This window comes from Larus michahellis, chromosome 2, assembly GCF_964199755.1.
Source record: "Larus michahellis chromosome 2, bLarMic1.1, whole genome shotgun sequence".
NCBI lineage: Eukaryota > Metazoa > Chordata > Aves > Charadriiformes > Laridae > Larus > Larus michahellis.
In genome coordinates, this window is record NC_133897.1 from 55,051,306 (window position 1) to 55,078,218 (window position 26,913).

Below are 26,913 nucleotides of genomic sequence, written 5' to 3' on the forward strand. Positions count from 1 at the left end.
ACCTCTTCTGTTCATTACTCACTCCAGAGCAAATCTCCTTACCAGGCATGTGAGGGATGTGGAGCAGGGAACATTATCCATAGATAATACATAGCTGTTTGCAGACTACTGAAATGTTTACCCGAACATATGCTTTCTCACATGCCAGTACATGGTCTTTCACATGCTGGAAAAAAAGATTAATCAGGGGAGTTAGAAAGATTGAGGTTACAGCTATAATGCGCTCACCACATGTAGTTCGCTGGTGGATGAAACTCAGCCTGGACTTTTGGCAGGGTCAAGGGTACTTGTGTTTTACAGCCTTTGTTCAGTATGTAGCTGGGGTGTATTTGTATTAAACAAGTGCCCATTTGAGTAGATTTACCATGAGGGCTTCAGCGTTCTCACCACCACCCATTAGCATCAGCTAGAGCCCTACAGCCAGTTGAGGTCAGTCTGCTACCTTGTCCTACTGCACAGGCATCCTATATCCGGAGGATAAAGCTGCAGAGTGTGTGTTGCATAAATCTTTGCAGGAACTATGTCCGAGTTGCTTTTTGACAATATACAAAAGAAGTTATTGTAATATCTTGTTATAGGAATACATACATGCCAAAATATTTCTAATACATTTGTCCTTCTACTACATGGGGACCCAAGTGGCCAGGGACACATAGAATAACTATCCCATGTAGACACAAAGAAATTGAAGATACATATCTACCTGTAGTCACAGGTGTGAAATGTAGCTTCTGCGTCAGAGTTACCTTGAAGCTCCCCAGAAATAGTTAAGTGGGGATGCCTCCAGAAACAGGCATCAGGCTCACTGAGGCAGTGAGGAACTACATATGCACCTAGCCAGAGCTTCATACGACTGAGTCTATCTGTATTGAAGCCAACTACTTTAAAGCTAGCTTGAAGATGGCTGCGTAAGCTGCAGTCATGCCTTAGATTTCTGTCTTAACCACTTCAAAATGCTGTGCAAGTCTCTTGAACGTAGGCTAGTCTCCTTCTCACGTTAATCTAATCATCATATTATTGGCTTTTTTCTGTGGGAGACACTGCTTGTTACTCAGTACTGCCCTTTTTTCAATTCCAAGAAAAGAGATATGGGGCTGCCATTTCCCACATAAAGACACAGCCCTATCAGAGACATCATCAGCACAAGTAGTTCATCCAGTGTTTCCTGTGGGATAGAACATTATTAAACCGTTTTGGAAAACCTGATTTTCCCATGTGAAATAGTTGCTTTTCAACACTTTGAATGGAAAATTGTAAGCAGTCACATGGAAATAATTTTAATCTACATTCACAAACTTTCTTCTCTGCAATTTTTTTTAATGCTCACAAAACTGACAACAAATGAGAAAACTATTCTTCCCCATTTCAGACTAGATATGAGAAGGAAATTTTTCATAATGAGGGTGGTGAAACACTGGAACAGGTTGTCCAGAGAGGTTGTAGATGCACCATCCCTGGAAACCTTCAAGGTCAGGTTGGATGGGGCTCTGAGCAACCTGAGCTAGTTGAAGACATCATTGCAGGGGGTTGGCCTAGATGACCTTTGGGTGCCTTCCAACCCAAACTATTCTATGATCTATGCTTACCACTTTCACAGGTTATCTTTACCACCTCCTCATTTTTTTCCTACAGGGAAAAGATTCTGCAATGTTAATACAAAGTTTTCAGTGCAACTCTTTGTTCTGGGGACCAAAACACAGTTTATTCAAATATTCTTTTTCAGCTAGCAATTGCAGTCGATTAAAAGGTTCCTTTTTTTTGTGTTTGTCCTGGGAACTTATTCTGCTAGTGGTAACACGCACGTTTGCAGGTTTTAGCACAGAAATATGCAGGATATTTGTATCTTGAAAAGCTGGTGCATACAGAGAAAGCCTAACGTGCCCTGGGTGTGTGTGATGAGCAATGCTCCCACCTCGTGGTCAAATTGTAACCCTGCGTTTTGACGGGTCATAGTTTCAGTAATACATTACTTTATGCAGTGCAACAGAATAGACTAGAATATAGTTAATAAAATATATTTAATAGAATAGTTAATAGAATATAGTTAATAGAATATAATATAATACTATGTAATATAATACAATATGTAGCCTTTTAAATGTACAGGCTCTTGTGAAGAGTTCATAACAGGTTTACCAGAAATTGAGGGTTTAGCTTGCTTTATTTTGATTTTGTTAAGCTACATTGTTGCTTAACAGTAGTTAAAAGCCTTTCCTATATGTTCTATACACTGCCTGTGCCAACATGTAAAGCTGCCTTTTGGTCTTAATTTTTCTTGACAATCATTCCTTCGTCAGCAAGTGGAAAATTCACTGATTGTAAAGGTAAAGTACAGGGGCTTCATTTCTTTCTGTCCCAGTTGTCCTCAAAATTCAAGCAGCAGAGTAGCTAGCACAGAATATTTTTATCTGAGAATGCCTTTGGTATAGGAACATGGTGGTGAGAAGCAGCCATGATGATGGCTCCACAATTATCCCGGACAGAGTTGAGTTAACAAGATTCTTCCCAGAGAATAGTCCTTCTTCCAGAAGGAGAATGCAGCTTTTTGCAAAGCTATTCAACCGTTTGAGAATTGTCTGTCTTTGCAGCCTTCTGCGGATACGGTTTTCATGTGTGTCGATCTATCCAAGACCACTACGTAGCAATGAACACTAAGTAGGCTTCCTCTGAAAAAGCCCTGCTTATGCAATCTGCATAAAGCCAATGTTGTTTTAAAAGGGGTTACTCGAGCATAAAAATGAATAGCATTTGTCTGTATCTTCTTGAGAGAGGTAAAAAGGTAAATTTCAGGTCATATAAATAATGGTGCCATTTCTATTTCTATTCCAAAAGATAGGCTGATTTCTCCGTTATTGTCGGGAGCAAAAAAAGCCCATTTCAGTTTGTAAGGCAAACACATTGGAATCCTCCTTGCTGCTTGATAGTGCTCTTGATATCATATGTCAGAATCCAGCAGCAGTGGCAAATTGGAATTACAATAGTCTAAGACTACTTCTAAAGACAATTTCCTTCTTTTTCTTGCTTCTTTTTATGGCTTGTTATTTGAATTACATTAGAGGTTATTGCTCCAAGTTAGAAATCAGAAAGCGTTGTACTGATACCTTCTGGAAAAGCTTGCTTGAAGGCATGAAGGCATTTTGCTGTCCAAAAAGACATATTTCACCATAATTTATCTCTGCTGAACAATTGCTCCATAGTAGTGCAATATAGGATAACTGGAGGGGAGGGAATGCTTCTGTGCTTTTAAAAATCCTTTTTGTGCTATTTTGAAAAAAACGAGCGTGTCTAATTTAGCAAGTGGCACCTGAGGCAAGCTGGAATTTGCATAGAGGGATGTGCTCTGGAGAAGGTTTTATGCAGTTTTAGTATCAAATAGAAGATGAACATGATGTGATGTGGTCTTTGAAGCTAAATGCAAAATACATTGTTAGCATCCTGACCTCAGGAACATTACATCACCATGGCATGCATGCTCGATGAGAATATGGGGAATATGTAGAAGGGTACCTTGTATAATTATGCAGATGATTTTGTGACTTGTCAGTTTTGTGTGTGTGTATGTAAATCTTATGGAAAGCACCTGGTTTTCCTGCACCTGGTTTTCCTTTGAGACCTTCACGTATTGCTTTTTTAGCCTGCTTTCCATCATTCAGGCCATACCACATAGTTAGAAAGTTCTTAGGATGCTTGATTGCTTTTTGCTTCTGCTTTATGTGAGGTCACAGATATATGTGACAAGTTTAAAAATTGAGAATAGCATTTGGCTTGATGTCAAATTTAAGTGAATATTTGGACTATTCATTCCAGATGCATGGTGGAAAAATAAATAATTACTGTAGGTACTTCAGTGAGTTTTTTGAGTAGTTAACTTTATGGGGAACATTTTTTCAGGTTACCTTTGGTCCTTTAAATATAGTTCTGTTCAGAGATAGCATATGGCTGCATTGCTCCTCCGGGGTAACGTGTCTGGGGTCCTAGAGGAATGGAGGAATGTGTAATTTACGCTGTATGTTCAGAGATTCCTCCTAAATCGTGCACCATCAGCCACCAGTCAGGGAGTGGAGCTGTGACCTTGCTTCTGTTACAGTCCTTCGTACTCCATTTAGGATAATTTGCCTATGATCTATAGAAATGCAATGATCTATACAAATTCTCTGCTTCAGCAAGAGGAGAGTCCTCCTTCCTCCCCAGCTCCATGCATTTATGTCCAATCCAGTGACAATCAGGCTTCTTTTTCCCCATGCAACACTTAGCCCTGAAAAACAAGATCACGTCCTAAGGGAATGACTGAAGGGGAAGAAGAAATGGCTCCTCCTTTAGCTTTCATCTTATCCCTTCCCTGTGGAGCAACTAGCTTCCAATTTGAGCATATAGAGACTCTGACAAGGTAGTTTAAGTAGAAGCATTAAGGAGGAAGAAATCCAACAGTCAAATGTATGGCAATCCAAATGTAAAGACCGTCCTCTACAAACTGCCAGCTGGGTACTTGGTGGGTACCTTCATGCCCTTTACTTTGTGTGCTGGATCTGCTGCCTGGTCTCTCCCTGGGAGCAGAGGCAAAGGCACTTCAGTTCTGTACCACTCAGTCCACAGAAGCTGGACAAAGAGAAGAAAGAATCAATTTACAGGTTAGTTTTCTGAAACCCAGACCCTAAATGTAATCTTTACTACTTATTACTATTAATTGGTCCATCACTAGGCAATTCATTCTTTTCTCTGCTTCTAAACCACTGTTTTGCTATTCTTAATGTCAAAACCTGGGACTTGGAGGCAATAATAAATGTAGAAGAAGAAAATCAGCAAGTGATACTAGTTGAAAAGTGTGATTGTAAATCAGACTGAAGTATTTAGGAATTTCAGCCTAATTCAAAACAAGTGATTGTCAAAAACTCAAGAGGCACTGAAAAAAATCCAAATGAGAATTTTTGGTTTGAAGTGATGTTTCACATTTTTAACCAGCTTCAAGTAAACAATAAAAATAAAAGTTTTGTTTGAGTTTGATGAAAAGCTCAGCTTGGTCATTCGTTTCCTCTCCACCCCTCTCCCACCAAAAAAACCTACTCCCCAACTATTGTTTTTGTCATGAGAGAAAGCAATTACTTGTGTCTGACCCGGAGCTAAGCATTATCCTAATTTTTCAGTTTAGTCACTCAATCAAAGAAGCAGTTATTTACCCAGTGCTAATTACAAAATTCTGATTCATATATTTGTTTGAAAACTTTGTTGGCTTCGATTATCCTTCTGCCTATGGCAGCTCATCCCTTTTGTGCCTCGAAGAGCACCAGGGTTTTCATTTCCGTCCACGATGGAATAGCTCTTTATGAAAACCATGATCTAGCTTTTACCCCAAACATGTTCAGAGCTTTCAATTATGTTTGATTATCAAATATAAAATAAGCTTTCACACTTACTCGTGTAGGTTGCTTTGCATAATAAGTGTCTAATTTCTTTTGTACATGCTTTACTCAGGAAAGTCAAATGTTATTTGGTGTAACCAAACTTTTGCCAGTGTATTCATTGTGTTTTTCTCTGCTGTTATGTATTTCCATAGTGTGCTGATAAGCAAACAACATATACTAAAATAAAGCTAATCTCTTTCTTCCATCACTGATGTGATCTCAGGTCAAGTGTAATACAAGCTGTCAAGCAAACATAAAACTCAACATCAGTGTGAACAGGACTAGAAATTGTTTGACGTCATGAATGATTTAGGGATAATTATGTGCCAAAGCTCACAAATGAGAATACCTTCTATGCTAATGTCATTTCTCCTCCTAGCAAAATGAATGTTAAGCACTTGGGTCGTCTACTAAATTAGAATGATGGTATTTAAATTCGGTTACAAAACAAGTATTCAAAACTTTTCCCCAACAGCTTTTATTCTTGTTTTCCCTTGCTTTAAACAGGACGCAGGCACCTTCGAAGTAACATTCTGTTTTCTTTGGCAAAAATAATCACTTTAAAATTTCTCATCCATTAAAAAGACAGATAACGGAGATAAATTAACACATATTTCTTCTTGATTTCACTGATCTTCTGAACTTTATTTCTTAGGCCTCATTCATCTCTGATGCAACAGAAGCAAGAGAGTAGAATAAATATGCAGAATTCATTTCTTCATGGTCTTAATTTTCCTTGAAAAGGCTTTACAGATGGCTTAATAGGAGACAGGATCATCCAGTGCTGATGATCCAGTCCAGAACTGAGCACTGCGATTTTTTACATCATTTTATTCTAAGCACTAGGAGTAGCATTAACACAGCTTTTCACAATGGGACAGGTTACAACTGAGAATACATTAGCACTCAGGGGAGACAAGAAATATCCAGGCTTTTAGGAATAAGCGTGCAAAATTAAAGGGTCACTCCTGCAAGATGCTGAGTCCACAAAAGGAATTAAAAGTGGCAGATTTAGTGATCTGCCCCACCATCTGCAAATACTTCCATCATTTGTAGTAGGAAGGATAACTACCTTTGGATTATGTGTTATCTGAGACACATTTACTCAGACTATTATTTCCCCTCATTATGCACTGCATCGATAGTAATCATTTTATGATATCAATTGCCATACAACAGTTTGTCATTTCTGTTGTCATTTCACCCAGTGCCTGAATGGAGCAGGGTGCTGAGGTAAAGCAGAGTTTGGAATAGTCTTATCCTGAAAAGCCTAGGCTTTTAATATGTGAGGGGTTTTAATATATGAGAGGCTACTTTCAAACACCATGTCAGCTTTCCTAGGAACACTTGAACAACCATGCTGGGTCAGACCAAAAGTCCCTTTAGCTCTCTATCACCTACCTGACAACATTTCATAGCAGAGATCTTAATGAACAAAGAACAAAACCAGAGCAGTGCCTTCCCCCTACAGCTTTCTGTCTTCCAGAGAGCTAAGGCAGAGGTCAAATCTCTGACTTGAATAGCCTCTGATGGATTTTTCTTCCATTATTTTGTCTAATTATCTTTAGAGCCCTGGTATTCTTTTGTGTACTGGGCACTGAGGCAACACAATTCAAAATTTACTTAGGCATTATGTGAAAAATCACATCTTTTTATGGGTTTCAAATTTACTGCTTGATAATTTCATTTGATAACCCCCTTCTTGTACTGTGAGAAACAGTGAGTAATTGTTCCCTATTCACATTCTTAGTGCCACTCATAATTTCATTCACCTTTTGTTTGATTCTCCCTGCCACTCTTCCTTTTCAGGCTAAAGAGTCATAGCATGCGTAAATTTTGTGCATTCAACTTTCCTTCAAGTGCAACCCTTTTGGTATCTGCTGTTTATGTTAGTAAGTAGCGCTGACAGTCTGTTACATACGTGGTTCTTGGGACGTGACAAGAGAATCTGATTTTAATAGAAATTAGTAAACCTGTAGGATTCCATTTTTTCCCCCAAATCTTCAAGAATAAAATGTACAAAATACAAAAATGTTAATTTTAATATAATTGTATGCTGATTTTTTTTTTGGTATGAAGTTACATCCTAGAAGCATGAAAAAGTATCACCATAGGAAGCTCAATAAGGGATGTACTGAATGAATATGGTTAACTGAGCTCTTCTTTTGCTTTTTCTGTGTATTAAAACTCTAACTCAAAAATATCTTGGGGTAACGGTAGCTTAAGGGCAATGTTATTGGGTGGTGTGGTGTTCTCCCATCCTGTAGAAGTGCTCATGCAGCACACTAAGATCATGAGATTTGTTCACGCTAAGCGCTACTATTTCACAAGTGAACTGCAAGATTACCACTGTCTGCTTAGAAAGAAAAGCCAAGTGTAATCCTGGATAATTGTGGTGCCATCTTAGGCTTCCTTCATAATTAAATATGGTTATAATGCTGAAGGAATGCATATTTGAGCAGAGGAAACAGGCAATAACCTCACAAACACTTTCATCAACAGGGACTGCCAAGCAAGCTAAGTAGTTTGTGAAAAAAACCCTGCCCACGAAATCCTTATTCCACATCACACTGTTCTGCAGTCAGCATTTATTTTTTAGGAGAGAAAACAGCAGAGATTTCTTTGAAATGTAATTTGAAAACCTTAGGGCTGGGTCTTGCCCTGCCAGCCTGGCCTGGCACTGGAGGCCGTGGGGAGGTGTCCTGAGCCCTCTCCAGGTAGCGCTGTGCTTTCGGCAGCTGGGAGGAAGGGATGGAGGGAATGGACGGAGGTTTGGCTGGAGCAGCAGAGCCGGCCACCTTCAGAAGCAGTGCTGGAAGAGGTCAGCTCTCCACTTCCAGCTGGTGCAACAGGCATCACGCCTGTGATGTATGCTCGTGAGGAGCGTGAGTCATCACAGAACAGGTGTAGTTTTTGAGTCAGTCTAAACTCTCCCCTCAGTCTAAATGCCTCTGGGGCTCTGTTCCTGTTCTCCAACCGGGTAGCAGATTGTGAAAGTTTGCATTAGACAGGCATAATAAATGCCAACTGTTAAAATGGGTAGTTCTTGTAAGGCCTTGGACTCCAAAACATTTGTTTTATCACAAAAAGAGAGGCAAATGTGTGAGATTAATCACGGATTGTGCAAAACTGACAGCCAGCTTCCTTGCTGTATGGATACAGTCGTACGCTGAGTAATTCTGTGTGAATTCTGAAATTCTGAAACTCTGAATTCTGAAATTCTGAAATTCAGAACTCTGAAAACAGAGTACTTTCACTTCAGTACCTCAGACTGTACAATAACATAGTAAATATATACATTCATAGTCCAGTGAGCACAAGTTAAAAATGCCTTGCTATAAACTACAAGCTGATAGCAGAAATGGACTCAGTAGCCTCCTCACAGTGGGTGCTGGTATCACATGAAGAGCTGTAGAAGTCACTGGTGTTTGTATTGGTGATCCAAGGGGAGGGTCAGTACTCAACCTTGACAAACAATATAAAACTCGTCAGCAGCACTGAAGGACTGAGACGTGCATTCAGACGAAGCTATTTCAGATAATGAAATTCCATATATGCCAAGTGAACTACTCAAAGTCTTCCTGTGTACCAAGTGCTGCATATTCATTCTTTTTCCTCTTTCAATTACCTCTGTTGATATGTACTAATATTTGCACTGGATCTATTGTGCTGAAATGAGAAAGGGGCTGAATCACGTTCAAGGTTAAGGTAGTTGTAGGGAAGCTATATTGTATCCAAAGGGAAATTCAGCTAGGAAACCAACACATCTGCTCCACCAAGTAGAAAAACAATTTAAAGCAAATGCTGTACTGGAATGTTCTCACTGGAGCTGATGATGTGTCTAACAGAAGCAAAAAGCAATATATGACTCGGTTCTCCATGGGGAACTTCTAGAGTCTGGAAAAAACATTGCATTTTCCGTGTTTCATTAGTGGGGATGAGAGGGGTTCAAAGTCTTGTGAATATGGATGGCATAGGAAGGCGAGGGTATGTTGGGTAGTATTTCAAGCTCTGTTTCAGGTTCCTGGTGTGATTCAGCAAATCATTTAAAAGATAATTACTGCTCGAAGAAGTCATTTAGTCCCCGTGTCCCAAATGATTACCTTTCCTTCTGGGTCAGTCTTTTCCCTGTAAAATGTGGCTAATGATACATTTCACAGGATTGTTACGATCCTGTTGATGACAGTAAATCAGACTAAACTTTTTAGATGGGAGACATCAAGGAACTGTAGTACTATTGTTATGGCTGTTACTATTGCCTGTTGTAGATTATACTGTTGGTAGTCCGGGGAATGTGACAATTCAGTCTAAATAAATACAGTGAAATGCTGAAAGCCTAATTCTTTGCAACAGTGTCTTAGAATTGCATGAGGGAGCAAGATATTGTAGCAACTTACAGGGGACTGTCCTGAAAGGAAAAGTCCCCCTGCTTATTACACAGTAGAAGAAAATTATGCCAACACACTAACAGATCTGTGCAGCCACTGCTATACATTCATCAGAGACAATGCAACCCAGCAGCAAAGCCTTAGATCTTTGGTTTGCCAGTCCTTTTTTCCCTTTGCCCAAATACTACTTAAAAAAAAAAAAAAAAAGGCAATATATTATTGAAGGCAAAAGAAACTGGTTTTCTCAAAGGACCCAAAGAGATTCTGATGTAATCACATCTTCTGAGGCATGCCCAGCCTTACAGATAAATTCATCTCTCTTTGAGCTGCATCATCTCCTTCGTTGAGAGACAGTTTCAAATGCACTTTCAAACTCTGCAGACATAAGCACCGTCAGAATAACAGTAGCTAAGCACAGTGCCAGACGTATTCAGATAACTGGTTGGGATGCCCAATATAAAGTATTCACGTTCCTGTTTGAAGCTTTTCCAGAAGATTTCTTGAGGAGGGTATGAGGCGAGTTGGATAGAGTGTCCTTTTTCATTAGACTGTCCTCTTTCACTAGAAATAAAGAAAAAGGTTTCTTGTCTACATTTCTTCTTCAAGGAGATCTGTTCATACTCAAGATTCATTTGTGGTATAACTACATAGAAAACAGTTGGGTTTGTATGTTCAGGATAACATTAGTCAAATATGGCCTAATGTTGAAGCCAAGGGATTATAAATATTTGTCAGAGGAGTCAAGCAGATTGTAAAATGCACATATTTTGTTAGATCTCAGGCACCTATCCATACATAAGGCTGTGTGTTTCATTGTAAGCTCTTTGGGAGAAAGGGCTTTTTAAAAGGTAGTGCTCTTTTGTGTTTGGAGCATTTTCTTTTCTTCACCTCAAACCGCATGTACAACATTGTTGCTTTCATGAGCAGAAAGCTACTGAAAGAGCTAGTAGTAAGGGTGACCAGAGAGCCCTACCGCAAAGAATTCTAATGGGATCTCTTGATCTAAGCATGCTGCATTCTGTTACATGATCCCATTGATGCCAAAGGTTGAATTCCCACTGTATGAGTCAGAGAGCAATGGATTTCACTTTGTGTAGGACAGAATGATATTTCCAGTCGAGCCAATAAGAAGCCAATAAGTTGCTGTGGTGCGTCTCACCTTGCAGCCCTTCAAGAGTTAAGCAAAGCTGCACTGCTTAGAGGAAATGAGGCTGTCTAAACTGATACCCTTCTTTTCTTTCCCAGGTTACCTGCTCCTTGGACAAAGGGGAGAAGGGCAGCATTTGACGCTTTTCTTTTTCTTTTTCTTTTTTTTCCAGATACGGAAGAGTAAAAATATATTAAAAAAGAGACTGCAAATTTCTTTCATCATTTTAGCTGAGCTTCTTCATTCCTGTTCTCCTCCTTCCGCAAAGACCAGTTTCTGGGGAAGGCATTAAACAACTTTCAAAACACTCCTCCTCCCACTGGCTACTTCACAGCTAATGACTCTGGGTTCTAGGGTGGGGGCCTTGGTTTTTTGGGTCAGTTTTATTTTTGTTTGTTTGTTCGTGTATGTGTGCATTTTTTGTTGTTTTGGGAAGTTTTTTGTTAAAAAAAACAAGTGGTGATTTCCTGATGCAAACGGTTCCATTTTTCTGGACAGGTCAAGCAAATAGATGAGACTCATCTTCAAACACCGGTATTGCCCTTTGCTATGCCTCAGCTTGTGAAACCAACATTAGGATGATACAAAAGAATATAAAAAAAAAAAAAAAAGAAAAAAAAGAAAACTTGATAATACTTCACTTTTTTTCTTTTCCCTGAGGACCTTTTCCAATTGCTGGTAGAGAGAATTTGACATGAGTTTTACCTTCGCTGTAAAAGATTTTATTAATAAGGATGTTGAATTTGTAGAGTCATTTGACCATTTGTTAGGATTTGATGTCTTTCCCAGATGGTGCAATGATAGTAAAATGTTTTTGTTTCTAAACAGCGGGCAGACTCACTCAACCCTTGATTTTGTTCTGGTTTTGCAGTTAATAATAGGAGAGAAATAATCAATGGAAGTGATATTCCCTTGGGACAAATTTTGTTGTCAGACTCTGAGAGCATGCACTGACGTGCTGCTTGACGTGCCTGCCTTAACTTGAGATTACAGATAATGAGCTGTTTCCCACATTTGTTCTGTGGGCTACTAGTAACCGCTCTTTATCTGACTTGAAGGTCTAAGAGAAGAAGGGCAGCAGGGAATCACACGGATCAATTCTTACTTTCATCTCGGTGTGGTCTTTCTTTCATCACTGACTGAATGGACAGGCCAAAGAAAAGGAAAAGCGTTGCTGGAGAAGTATGGACAGACAAAACCAAAATGGAGAAGCGTGTCCTAAATACACTGCTGGAGTCGGTGGATAAAACTGTCTCATCCAGTGGAGTTAGACACATGGAAAGCAGCCATCATTTTGGCCCATTTTAAAGAAGAAATGTTATAAAACTAACTCGCTCAGGCCTTGATTCAGGAAGGTATCTTTGCATGAGAAACGTCAAACATGTATGTAAGTGCTTTTCTGGCTTGGGCTCTTGGTAGGGATTCAGTTAGTTGTAAGTGATTTTACCTGTCTGTGTGGAAATCAAGACACATGTATACACACACAGCTGTTTTTCGCCTAAGTCCTTTTCGTTCAGGTTGAGGTCTTGCTGTGTTAGTCATATGTATTTTACAAAGAATCAGACTGCTGTCACAGCTCTGCTATATAGAGAACATGCAAAACATTGGCTTAGGAAGCTAAATCTTCAGTGTTTCCTTTTCATGTTCAAAAGCACAGGACTTTACCACCAGCCTATATTAGAGCTTGGGTCTCTGTTCCTGCTTAAACTGTGCATGTACAGGGACGAGCTTCCCATGACACTAGCAAAAATCACAGCAGTGAGCTCAGCCTAAATCCATATTTAAACATGAATACCTTCTCACTCAGGAGTGTTTGTATCTGGGATTTTGATTATTGAGGCTTGAGACATTTTGAGTTCTTTTTTTGGACACCAGAGTTTGAGTTTGTTCAAAGTCAGAGAGTTAGATTAGGTTCATGCTGTGAAAAGGTTGCACTTCGATCACATGTTTTCAGAAGGAAGAAGTACAAAAATAACTCTTGCATTTCTTAGAACTCACAGTTGGCTTCACTGAACCAGCTCATTTAAATAAAATAAAGATAAGAGCACGTAGTGTTCCCATTTTTGAGCTCCTGGTTCAATGGTAGCTCTGGGATAGATTTTCTGAAGAAAGCGGGGTGCTGGGAGGACAGTGGCCCTGCAGCCAGTGCTGAGCACACTCCACGTCTTGTGACAGGCAGAGGGCTGTGTCGCCACGTAGCACTTTCCCACCTCCCTTTTCCCCCTCTCCTTTAGCATTCAGCCACAATAAGAGTATGACTTCCAGCCCTGACCAGGCTCTTTGAAGGCACATCAATGAAATATCAATAATGCAGAACTAAGTACCGCAGCGGTGACTCAGTCCCTGCTTAGTCATTCTTCTCCCTGAAGTCAGGGGGGGCATACCCTCACTGAGTGTTTGGTCAGAGGTGCAGGATGATTTAATCAATATTTTTTAAGTTACCCTTACCTAATGTACAGTGACTAAAGATGCCTTAGGTTATGCACAGTAGAATAATAATAATTAAAAAACCTAAATCTTTTTCTTCATCTGCTTCTGATATGTATTTCCTTTCTTTCTGGGAGTGACTTCTTTCAGACACAAAGCCAGAGTGCTTAATTCATGGCTGGTCAGTTCTTGTTTCTCATGCACTGGCACAAAGGTGTGAAATCAGACTGGAAAATGTTTTTCCTCGATTGTTAGGGTTATTCAACACCAGCAGGAGCGAATATGGGAAGTGGTGGATTTGCCGTCTCTTGGGGACTGCAGATCAGAGCTGCCATTCTAGAAGAGATGCCGTAGTCAAAGTTACTGATCTCAGCACACAGGTATGCAGCAAAATGTTTTCCAACGTACAGACAGTCAGAGCTAGCTCTGACATTCTCCTGCTCTTTTAAAATCATTTGAATGAGCTACAGGATTATTAGCGTTTTTTGGTAATTTTTGTTGTCATGTAAAAAAAAATCCCCATGAAATCTATTAGCTTGGAAATATATAAAGAGAAAGTGAAATCTAGAAATCAAAATCCTACAAAGAGACTAGGCCAGATGAAAGCATCTATCGTGGGGTCCCCTCCCAGGATCACACCTACATTCCCCTGCTCCTCCCCGCCACCTCCCTGGAACACTCTGCGGCATTGTGCTAGTGCATTGTGAGCCAAGGAATGGTATGTTTAGACAACTCCCAGTTAAACTAGAGATCAGCCACTGTGCAATTGTGTAAAAAAATAATAAAAACTTAAAAAAAAAATAATTACAGAACTGCTTTCTCTTATTTTATTCCATGAAAGGATACACACACACACACACACACACACACACACACACAAAGCGGAAAAGGATTAGGTGTTCATCAACTAATGGCCTATATTTATAGCAAGAAAGGATTTCTGCTATTAAATCCTTACCTAACTTTCCCCAGATCTATAGAAATTATCTTTTCAGATGCCTGCCTTTTCCATCCTCAGTAAGACTATACAAGCAATGAATAAGCCAGAAATTCTGCGAATATAGGGCCCATACTGTTGGCCTCATGCTGAAATTCTACAGAATTATTTGGGAGCGCCCACCAGCGGGCACAAAGGGTTCTTCTGGTGCCAGAGTGCTTCTTACGGAGGGCAGCACAGGCTGGGAAGCCGTGTGGTCAAGACGGTGCTCTTCCTCCTCTGCACAGGGATTGCTGGTGCTCTCAGACAGCTCTGCCTTGCTGGAAGAGCACCAGGTGTCTTCTGCTTCCCAGAAACTGTTGTGTAACTTGAGGGGGAGAATCCAGGTGCTTTACCCCTTCAAACAGGGAGGGATACCATCACAAGTATCCCTGTCAGCATTTTTTCCTTTAGCTGGGACTGGTGTTCAGGGAATTAGCAGACCTTTGACTCGTGGTGATGTAGTACTTGAACTCCTGGACACACTATAATTTAAAAAAAAAAAAAAGAAAAAAAAGAAAAGCAAGCAATATGTTTTTATCCTGTCCATTCTTTAAATGGCTCAAAGGGTGACAGTTCTCTGGGCTGTGCTCAAGCAGTGATTTGAACTGCGCGTTTCTGTGACAAAATGCAAGAAGTGTTCACACCTATGAAAGAAGGGATTTGTTTATTTTTAAATTAATTTTTTTAAATGTAAAACCTGTGATGCCCCCTCTCAAAATGCTTAAGTCAACCACCAGCTTTCTTTACAAAGTACACATTTTATTTTCAAAGTTATATGGTCAGATTTCTATGTTTAATTATAAAAAGATGATGGATGTCACTAATGTTTTCCGTGTTTGAGAAAAAAGATAGATGCGAGAAACCAACAATTTTTTTTTTTTTTGTTGCTGATGATAAAACAGGTCATAGATTAAAAAAAGAAATTTTGCAATTTTAGACCGAAAACCTATTTCAGAGTAGACAATCTAGGCAGACTGATGCTTATCTAAAGGTGCAGCCTTTTGTATAGCTCCAGCTGGTGTAAACACAGTAGTAGTAATACAATAGGACGTTTAGCATCAGAATGAATATGGAATTTCAGAGCCTGGTTCCTGATGGGTGAATGAGGGGGGCACATTCCTTTTTCTCGATGTTTCTTTTTTCGAGCATAAATTTTGTGGTTGGAGAGGAACTTTCCAAAATGTAGTTGGTTCTGCCAGAGAAGAATGGTATATGGTGGTGTTTTTGCAAACTGCCCTTTGAATATGCAAATGTTTGCATATGTACTTACAGCGTTTTACAGGTTCAGTCTGGAAGCAAAAATACTGCAAACTAGATAGCTGGTAGTGCTGGGCTGCTTTGTAATCCGAAGGTCCGTGAGCTCACCTAGCTAAAGGCAAATGCTTCCACTCTTAGTCCTTGCAAGTTCTACAGTGGGTCCCAAACATGGCTTTTAATTAAAAAGCACGATAATCTATTCCAATCAGAGATGATGGAACCTGACAAGGACAGTACTTTTTTTGCTTCAACTGGAATAAACTAGTCTATCTCCAGGAATTTGTGAGATGGTCTTAAATATTATTGGTTCCTTTTCCTTGCATTTTATTTTGTAATAATGAAACTCATCATCCTCTGATGATCTATACCATATGTTATCCATTTATACTCAGCAAATGACAGCATAATCAAATCATTTCTCTTAGTCTTTTTTCCATCCATCACCTCACCCAATAATTAAAAACAACAGAGTGATCCTGTGCTTTCGCATGTGTTGCAATGGTGCTGATCTCAGAGCTGTGCTGGCGCGGTGTCTGGACATCAGCACTCAAAAGCAGAAACATGCTGGCTGAGGACGAGAAGGAGCCCTGTGGCAAGCAGGCATCAGTGCTGGCCAGGTAGAAAGGAGGGGAAAAAAACCCATGCTTTCACGTTTTAAGGCGTAAATTCATCTCCCACCAAAGTGGTTTTTCCCACTTGTGTTACCCACAGCATGAGCAGGTCTCTTCCAGTCTCGGTTAGTGTCAGGTGTGCATGCTAATGTGGCGTTCCCCCTGCTTCCACAGGCAGACAAGTTCTGCGATCCCAGACAACCCTTTCCCCGTCTGACTACTGTGATCAAAGCAGGAACAGTGGCGGGTGACCACTGCCAATGCTATTATTTTCTGTAAAAATGAAACACTGGCCATGCCTTTCCACTTGCTGAAACTACATTCCTGTTGCTGCAATGTCCCTTTTGATCCCCAGCAAGCAAAGAGGGGTCTGATCTGTACCAGGCGGGACCAGGACACATGTCTGTCTTTGAGGCATCCACTCTCCCTGCTCTGGTGACTTGACCACCAGGTAGAAGAAAATGGAGGTGCTTCCAGGCAAGCTGGCTGAGAACCTGAAGCTCAGTTTTGGCGAATTTATTTATCCTCATACCTAAGCGCACGACAGCACTCACTCACAAGCCTCACAGCACGCTCTTGGCATTTTGTATTTTTTCAATTTCTTCCAAATGCATACGTATTGACTGCTGTGTACTCATAACACCCTGGATTTAGAAGCTATCCAGTGGTAGGAGGAATATACGTAATCCCGTTGTCTCTGCTGGTGGTCGTAGGAGTGCATCTATCAAACAAAATTACTTATGGCCATTGGGGTTTTCTAGTGATAAAACCTAGCAGTAGAATGACAGACTGAGCGTATTCCTTTTCTTCTTGCTTGGATGATATTTTTATACATTTTTATATGCAATTTTTTTAAATATTTGCTATTTTTATTGCAGGGTTCTGGTTGGGTTTTTACCAGATCTTCTGGTTGTCTACAGGCCCAGATTCTCACAGGAATATTTCCCTTCCCTTTTCTCCCTGCCTTTCTTCCCCGATAGACAAAAGCCATTGCATTTGCAACATCAGCTTGGAGCTAAATAACACCTAGGGCCTGATCACTCTTTTAGTTGCACTGAAATCAAAGGAAGTTGCGTGCAAAGTCCTGCTGGTCCCACCGCAGTGTCTGGGGCTAACGATGAAGTAACCGAAACACGTACCACTAACTACACGCAGGGCGGTCTGTGTAAAGCCAGTGCATCAGGGTGGTGCTGTCTTCCTCTGCTGTGGTAGGAGCTGCTTCCACCACAATATGTTTTATAAATAAAACTGTATCTCTCGCTTCATTCTGATGATGCTACTTGTAGGCATTTCAGTCAAAGTCGTACCTTAGTGCGCTGGCTGCCTTCAGCAGGGAGGAAGGGTGGACATTGTGGCTTATCTGGGGCAGTAGATTTCACTGCTCTTGTGGTTAACTCTACAGTGACAGGTCCTAAATAAAGTTAAGAAACATTAAATCTATTGGTAGGAAGGATAAGGGGAAATTAACCAAATTCAAGGATCCTGGTCTTGTAAAATAACCTTTTTTCAGCTGGCATTCTGCAGGGATTTCTATGTACGAAGTTAAACTTTAGAGTATGTTTATATTAGCAGAACTGATAGTGGAGATGTCTTTCTTGAACTGAAGTAAAATAAACAAGAGACACCTGTTCTCTAATATTTTTGAAGGAAGAAAGAGGCAGGTTGTTACGCTATTTTGCACCAGGGGACAGAAAACAAGTTAAAATCCATGCTGAAAGCAAAACTCAATGCAAGTTTGCTCCTGTTCTGGGTGGGTAGGGTAATGAAAAAAAAACCAAACCTATGTGGTTTGTTAAGACTCATAAGGGGAAAAAAATTCAAAACCAAAATGAATGATGCCATGTAATGCCAAGTATTCTCAACTGTTCTGAGAATAATTTTAAACAATATGTATTTATTGTTAGCTCCTTATTTGAAAGAAGAGGCTTGTGGTCTCTAAATGTATAAAACATTTTTCAACATTCCAGTTTTTCTGTAACTGAGTCCATGTATGTTCATCCTATTACCAAATAAAAACAATGAGTTCTCCGCTCCATTTGAATTAAAGTTGTAGAAAGGTTCATTTTGTTCTGGTGCTTCCTACATCCGATCCAGGCGTGGCACTTGCCATTTGCTTTCCAGCGTCCAGCTCCCTGTAGAGTCCTAGTAATAATCAACTTTTTATTTTTAATTGTGGTGGGAACATTGCTTGGACAGTAGTTGTTGCTCACCACTTGCCCCTGTGAGGAGGAGTGAATGGCATTACCAAATTCCTAAAGACTGGGAAATCAAGGTAGAGGTTTCAAATAGCTTATTTAAGAACCCCGAGGTAAACTTCTACCTGTTTGGGGATTAGAGATGTCAACTTCACCTTTCCCCTTTTCTCTTTTGACTGAAATCACAGCCCATAGGAGCATCTAAGCCAACAACAGCACACCACACTCGTGCCCGCTGAAACACTTGCTTGTGTGATTTATTTTTTTTTTCCTGTGCCACTCAGAACATGAGCATCGATCCCACAGGGCTGGTGGCCTGTTCTCCACTATTGCTTATAGACCTCCTTTCACAGCATTTCGGCTACATCTCTACATAGCTCCTTCTACAAAGTATCTTATTCCACAGGTAGGCTCGGGCAGTGCCTCTGCGGTAGTCATCACACACCACACAAGTAGTGACCAGAACTTTCCCGTACCGCTGCTGGTTTTCTCTTTGATCTTTTCTTTAAAAAAGGAAAAAAAATCATGACAAAGAGTGGCAGGCATGAAGCCATTCTCTCTAAGGTGGATGTAAAGTTCAAGCATGTTCAAAACAAGCGTGAAAAGCTTTGGGCCTTCCCTTTTGCCTGAAATTCCAGTTTTGATTCACTCCTTTCCTCTCTGGGCTGGTATTGATTTCCTGAAGAACATGCAACGTGCTCGCCACCGTACCTGCTTGTATTCTTATAGCTTACGGGCTTGGTTTGAGTCTGCATGTACCTCCAGTCCAGTGCAAGTAGAGATGAAGCCAAGCTGACAATTTCTGTTAGATATTGAGAGTGTTGATGTAGTCGACTGTGATCTTCAAATCAAAAACACTGACCGCCACATAAGCAAGAAGGGAGAAAGGATGGTTTGGAAAAGGCATCTAACGATATGGATGACTCCGCTTGCAAATACAGTATCAGAGTGCTTTCTCTGGTGTGTGTAGCCAGTGACAGAAATGTCTGGAGCCATTACCAACTGGTGGTTCCCAAAGTGATGCCGGCCACTCGCTGAACCGCCGCAGAAGCAAGGTAAGTGCGGTGTAACTGCCTTCAGAGCCGTGCCAGGCAATAAAACTGTCAATTGCCACTTCTGTGAGGACATGGAGGTGGCTGAAGGGAAAGCTGTCTGAGAGCTGGCAACAGTCCATAGCTCCAAAACTTAAGAACGTGAAACTTCCAGAATCAATGACTTGGATATCTCCACCCAAATCTGGTAAGTGATAAAAAGATTGACTCCTTTAGGTGGAAATGTCCCCAGAAGTGAGGCTACCTTCCCAGTTAGCCTCATCTAAAACCATGGGTAAGAAACGGCAGAAAGAAGACAACAAACACCTCATAGTGGTGGCAGCACTACAAAAAGCGTTTTCATGGCTGGTGGGACTACCGTTCATCCATCTCTGCTGAAACTGCTCTTTCTTTTTAAAGGTCCAGCGCGACGTTCAGCTGCCTTCCCAGGCTCAGGTTCCTCAGCAAACCACCTTACATTGCCAGGTCAGTCGGTACCACCTCACTCTAATGTTCTTATATGCGCAGCTTTAGAAATAGGCACTCACAGTGCCTACTGTTTAGGAGGTGGACATCAACGGATGACTTCTTCTTCAGGTATGGCATGACTTTTACACATCACATAAAAAAAGTTAAACCCATTCAGTGGGGTTGAACAAATGAACTGTTATTTTTAATGGTCTTTACCGCATTTCTGCTTGGTTTTGTGTTTGTTTGGGTTTTTTTGTTGTTTTGGTTTTTTGTTTTTTGTTTTTTTTAAATACCTTCTGTTTTGTGGCTTGCAGCGCAGGCTCCACAGACTATTTAATTTGATTAGCAAATTAATTTGGGCCTTTATCACATGGACATAGATGCTGAAGGGAAAAAAAATAAGGCTGTTTTGTGGACAATGCTCCATGGAGCACTGTCCTTCTTGAGAACAAGAATGGATAATCACTGAAAGTAAAATAAGTATCAGCTGTATATATTACCTATTTCTCATAGGGTCTCAACAGTTGTTAAAGTCTTATATTTATGTTCATAGGGGAAGCCCCTACTTCGGATGTTTTCACCCAAGATTTTCTTGAAGGTGGCATTTAGAGGTCTTACTCTTTGGAGAGATTTTGGAGAGGTCTTGCTTTTTGGAGAGATTTTGGAGAGGTCTTGCTTTTTGGAGAAAAGCTTTACTTTTACAAAAAATTGTGGAATGAAGCATTCATGTTAAACTACAGCCATAACTCTCAGATAATGTAAATTAGCTCACTTTTTATACATTTTAGCATGTTTGCATTAGTCCCGTGTTCATTTTTAACGAGCAGTGCTTACACATGTTTTTTCATCTATTTCTCTAACACTGTAACACTTTTAACCCATCGATCCATTAATGAGTACCTGCAAGCCACAAATTCCTCATCCCTTCTTATACGTTGATACTTATTCTGAGCCTGCAGACCACCATTATAATAAGAAGGAGGGAATGTAAATGCAAACGAGAGGGTTTTGGCATAAGCTGCTGGGTACGGTCCCTTCATTGTTGCTGACTTGCTAAGGGACCTTGCTCAAATCCTTGTGTGCCCCAGTTTCCTCGCCTGTTTGGGAATGGTGATATTTACTCCTCCTTAAAACTACTTGATCTAGGGATCCATTAAATGTTACGATTCGAAAACCAGCAGTAAGGAGGATCCACCTTCAAGAGTTGTAGTCGTAGTTGTAGTTGCAGTTGCAGTTGCAGTTGTAGTAGTGTTGTGTGGTACCACGGGGTATTTTCAAAAGTATGACACGTAGCCATGACATGCACACTTTTTGCATTCCAAAACTGACTCCACCGCTGTGTTTCTTGGCCAGTGATGCATGAAAAGTGCTCTCGTGCCTGCCCTGCGCTTGTATTGCACGCAGGGAGAGCTGAAGAGTGGCAGCTTCTGATGGTGATGTTGTTTAGTTTAGTTTCCTCAATCTGTTTCAGAGCTGATGCTCACAAGCACTAACACAATGCGCATGTGTAGCCAGGAGCAGGCTGATGCATTCTTGAGTTTAGCTTGAAAAAACATCCCTTGCAGTCTGGTAAAGGCAAGCTGCAGACCTACAGGAAGCAGCAGCAGGAATACAGGCCAAACAATCCCTGTTTCCTGAAGAGCAAGAACTTGAAGAACAAGGATGTGGACCAACCACACACAGAATAATAATAAGAAGATGAAGAAGAAGATGAAGAAGATGATGAAGAAGAAAAAGAATAATAAGGAGAAGGAGGAGGAGAAGGAGAAGGAGAAGGAGAAGGAGAAGGAGAAGGAGAAGGAGAAGGAGAAGGAGAAGGAGAAGGAGAAGGAGAAGGAGAAGGAGAGGAGGTGTATGGTACCATGGATATTTTCTAATGTGTGACACGTAGTGATGAAAATCACACTTTTTGCCTTCCAAAACTTGCTCCGTCTCTGTGCTTCTTGGCCAGCGATGTATGAAAAGCGCTCTCGTGCCCACCCTGTGCTTGTATTGCAAGCAGGGAGAGCTGAGAAGTGGCAGCTCCAGATGGTGCATCAGGCCTGGAGCCCTTCCAAGCAGAGGCTGTTTTGCCCAAGCAAGAACCCCATGGAGACAAAGGAAGAGCAGAGCTCCCTCCTGCTCCAAGCTTGCAGTGGGCAAGAGAGCCCGAGGGAGCCAGGGCACGAGTGGTGCCTTGGAGGTGCAGGAGCAGCAGGCAAGAACTGAGCCGAAAGGGCCCCGAGGAGCCCTGACAAGGGGCTGTGCTCAATGCCACAGAGGACAAGAAGCAGCTCCCGGGGGCACCCTGGGGGCCCCCTGGGAGTGTAGAAAGCTTCCTCCCCCCGGATGCGGGGCACAAGGGCCACCTTCGTGGAGCAGGAGCAGCAGGCTCCTGGCCAAAAGGGCCCAAAGGAGCCCTGGCAAGGGGCGCTGCTCAATGCTACAGAGGAAGGCAAAAAAACCCCCGGGGACATTTGCTAGCCCACCCTGGGGGAAAAAAAAAGCCTTCCTCCCCCCAGCTGCAGGGCACAAGAGGCCATCTTCGTGGTGCATGAGCAGCAGGCAGTAACCTGGCCACTATGGAGCAGAGGGGCCTGACAAGTGGCCATGCTCAATGCTGCAGAGGAAGGCAAAAAACCCCCGGGGAGCAGTGCCAATGTGCCCCGGGGGAAAATTCCTTCCTGACCCCAGCGCTGGCGATCGGCTATTCCCTGAGCATGTGAGCAAGACCTGCCTCCTCGTCCCACAGGCTGGTCACGCCTCCCAGGAGATGCCCAAGCCCTGTTCTCCCTCAACCTGGAGCCATCTCAGGGGCATCCAAGAGTGGCCACATGCCCCTGCCCCAATTGACCGTGCAGGCAAGAATCCTTCCCACGCCTGGAGTGGGTGCTCCAAAGCACTGGGACCTCTTGGCAACATCTCTGTGTCCCATTTCTTACGGTTGCTGCCCCTGGCGCTGCAGGGGATGAGGATGGCAAGCTCTGCAGTGCTCCTCCAGATGGCATTCCCTTGCTCTTGTCACTGCTATCCAGCTGAAAAAACCCGATAGCCTCCAGGTATCCAGGCACCTCCAGGTGTTGGTGGTTCTTCTCATCTCCTGAAGGCCTTGCGTCTGTTCCCCAAAGGCTAAAACAGGATTTCCATCCATCAGCTGGGCTTTGAACATGGCTCCACTGGGAGCTGGGCTTGCAGTGAAGAATCTCCAGCAGCCTCATCCAGCTTCATCCAGTCTTCCTCCCTAAGCCCCCACCAAGTAATTCCACTGGCTCCTCAAGGACTTCCTCTAGGATGTCTTCAGGCTGCCCCCAGGCCAGCTATGGCAACGCGACACAGGAGGATGCCCCCTTTTATCCTGCCCCGGAACATTGTGACTGCTGTGTTGCCGGGTGGTGGTACTGTGACATGGGGGTGACAGAGCCCCTCCTGTGCAGCCCCACCCACCGCCCCTGTGCCCAGCATCCTTTGGAGGAAGGCCTTTGGGCTGCTGGCCCCAAGGCCACCCCTGTGCCCAGGGTCCCTGCCCTTGGTGTCCATGCACTGGGCACAGCTTCTGGGCGTCCCTGACACCTCCTCTGCCATTCGGCTCCCAAGGACAAACCTCATGCTGTTACTCTTTTCTCAGGCCACGGCAGAAACGAACCCTGCAGCAGAGGCCACCCCTGTTAGCCATCCCCTCTCTGCACCAGAGCTAATGTCCATGAGATCCCGCAGTGAGGAGGACCAGGGACTTGATCTGGCTGGACACAAACCCTTTACCTGGGGCATAAGGGGCGTGATTTCAGCAGCCGCAGCCTGGAGGAAACAGAAAGTGTAACCAGAGCCATAGGCTGGGATGGATGGTGCTGACAGAATGCCATGGAAATAACACAGGCTTTGAAAAACAAGTGAGTGGAGATTACACTGCTGTGGTGGAAAGGTTGGTCATTTTTAGACCTAGAACATTTGGATCCATGCCAGGCAGGCAGCCAGGCAAATGACTCTTCCAAACTGTAAAAATAGCCCATTTCTGCTATCGCCGTCACATCCCCTTGTCCCACTGAAACCAAGCTGCACAGCTCCTCTGCTAAACACACTCATTGGCCATGTTTATATGGAATAAAAAACATACTTCAGCTATGGAGTAAAACTTCCACAGCTCATTTGTGATTTTAAAGTTTCTGAGTGTTATTTACATACCTCGTTTTATGGGAGGATGTTCATATCTTATCTAAAACCCTGGCAAGTCTCCTTTTCCTTTAGGATTTAGTATTCTGAATACTGAAAGAAGTACTATTCTTGTCATTTTGTATGTTGGTGCCAAAATAGGTATGTACCTTCAGACTATGTAAATAAGGGTGATGCCAGAGGTAAAAGACAAGGGTTTGATTTCCTCTGCAGGAACTTTGCAGAGACATAGAGAGCATGCATGATTTCCTCACCATTCCTTACCAATGCACCAAGGGACATTTCTTACTACACTGTCAGGAGAAGTTTGTATTTGACATGAGGAAACATTTCTTTACCGAGAGGGTGGTCAAACCCTGGAACAGGCCTCCTGGAGAGGCAGTTGATGCCCCAAGCCTGTCAGTGTTTAGGAGGCATTTGAACAATGCTCTTAATACCATACTTTAACTTTTCGTCAGCCCTGAATTGGTCAGGGAATTGGACTAGAGGATCATTGTAGGTTCCTTCCAGCTGACTAGTCTATTCTAATATTCCTGGTGATACCCACTAGCACAGCTTGCTACAAGCTGTGGTACATCTTCATATTCCTGAAAGTTGGATCTTGTGCAATGTTATGGAGCAGAGACTTGCAGAGTTCAGGTTGTCACATAGGGCTAGGTTTAATGTAGGAGCTGTCTGGGCACAGAGGAGGGCATAATACTCATTCAGTGGATTAAAAAGCATACCTGGGCCAAAAAAGAATCATAATTAGTTACTAAACCCTCAGCTTATATCATAGTGACTGGCCAAGGAGTAGCTGTCTTTGGACTCTCTCCTTGAGGTGTCTCATTGGAGAGAACAGTGAATTTTGTATAAACACACAGATTTTTCTTAACGCTCCTAGGAGACTGATTCTCCCCAAGTTTAAAATATTTCTTGAGTGTCTCTAATGAAACACAGTCTTGGTTCTCCTGCTCCTTTGACCTGCAGATCTTCCTGATAATTACAGCAGAAAATTTTCTTTGTTGGCAAAGGCAACAAAAGGGAGAAAGAAGAATCCCCCCTGGATGTGCTCCTTTGATTTAACAGCAGAATACTGAATAAGGAATGCCAGTATCCCTAGCTTTCCTATACCACCTACCAGTAAAAATGACCAACGCAATAGTTCCCTTACCTCACTGGTGAGTTTTCTAGCTATATCAATAAATCAAGTTTACCAATCATAAAAGCCTTTCATCTTTCCTGTTGTCATTCTCCTAGGATTTTCTTTATCCTGCCTGCATAGTAGTTGAAGGCAAAAGTTGCGGTAGCTCTACAGCCCCTACGGCTGAGGGGTGAGGAGAGATGGCAGAAGGTCTGTCTTCAGGATGTCCCTGCGGGCCACTAACCTCAGCTGGTTTGGTGAGGGAACACACTGGTGCCTTGACCATGGCATACCGGGGGCCCTTAATGCTTGCACGAGTGTCTGGAGAGGGGTGAAAAGTACTTCTGTCTGGACCAAGCTGTGTCCCAGACACTATTTCCACCCCAGTGCCTCTGCAAAGCCACAGCATCCATTCATGAAGCAAGGACAGCTGGGAGAGACAGCAATGTCTCAGGCTTCACCCGTATCCATTCTCACCTGCGTTGTCTTGTAGTGCTGAGGCCAAACCGGCCTCCTCCAGTGCCAGTGCTGCCCGTGGGCCAGGCGTGTTTCACTGCTGGACCGGCCTCTGTGCAAAGGTGGTGGGGAGCCATGGCTGGGTCCTTTTCCAGAAGCAGTGGCAGCAGCACAGCAAGGGACTGCCCCCAGTTTGGGGGCAGATGCAAAAGCTGAGCCGCCTGTATGGGTTTTCCCCCATCCAGTTATCTGGTTTTTTCCCCGCAACCTTTTCCTTTCCCTCCAGTACTAAGTGCCAACAGTGACCACTCAAATCCCATTTGCAGATGTCGCTACTCAGCTGACTGTCTTCTTAATTTTTATCAGAGGCAAATTGTTGCCCACCAGGTGTGCAGGAGGAAAAACCATGCTATTAACTCAGCGTCTCTAGTGATGACATGAAAGAAAATGACATTTCAATGGCTTTTTTGAAGGGATGTGCCTTTTGAATTAATAGAAATGTTTTTATCGATCTGCTTTAAAATGCTTGGAAAGGAAAGGATATCAGTGTTTTGCCTTGTCTTGTTCAGTTTTCTGATCAGAGTGGAATCGCAACGTAACAAGAGTGTTTGTTGCTATAACAACTTTTGGTACTTTGAAATACTCAGGATGACTATATAGTATTTTCGTCAGTAAGCATCATTAGCAATAATTTCCTTCTTATTGCAACGGGGGAAAAGTATTGCAAATCAGTGTATTTCTAGGGAAGTCAGTGGAACCAGGAAAATTCCAACTAAAATTTTGACTATAGTGTACAATAATTCTTGTGGACTGGTAATGTATCTCCTGGCTTCAAAGCTCATGTGAAATATCCATCATGCTTGATTAACTAAGGGCAGACTCCTCAGTAAATGTTTTTCTCCTCTTCAGATTATCCATGAGATTGAACCACTTGGCGCTGTCTGGACTGTTAGTTCAAGTGATCATCTGCAAAATAATTGTGTTTTGATGGGCTCTCTTGTTGACCTCACCCAGTGGATGCATGGCACATTTTGGGATCAGTTTAAAGGGTAGAACTTGTGGCAGTATTTGGTACTCCTGTGGTTTCTTGACTCATGGGTGAATGGTTTAAATTGTGACAAGTCCAGCACATTTCTCCACCTGCCCTTCTGTGGATGTGCCTCCACTTCCAAACCAGTCTCTCATGCATTAGCTATGCCTGCTTATAGGATCATCCATCACTGCTAATACAAAATAATAGCTTCTGGTGTAGTGCGTCAAGCTATTAATCTAATTGGAGTTGC

At 42.3% G+C, this 26,913-nt stretch overlaps 1 protein-coding gene across 12 annotated transcripts in view; it reads left to right on the forward strand.

Annotated features, from left to right (window-relative positions):
• The window catches only part of PDE1C (phosphodiesterase 1C), a 301,021-nt gene extending 286,856 nt beyond the window's left edge, over window positions 1–14,165 (forward strand). For 9 of the 12 annotated variants that reach the window (XM_074575501.1, XM_074575502.1, XM_074575507.1 and 6 more), the window contains one exon: window positions 11,107–14,165. In XM_074575501.1, the coding sequence (XP_074431602.1) occupies window positions 11,107–11,120 (14 nt within the window). In that variant the 3' untranslated portion in view covers window positions 11,121–14,165. The remainder of the gene's footprint in view (window positions 1–11,106) is intronic. The other 3 variants (XR_012585566.1, XR_012585568.1, XR_012585567.1) reach the window with 1 other exon arrangement.
• Window positions 14,166–26,913: the final 12,748 nt, after the last annotated feature.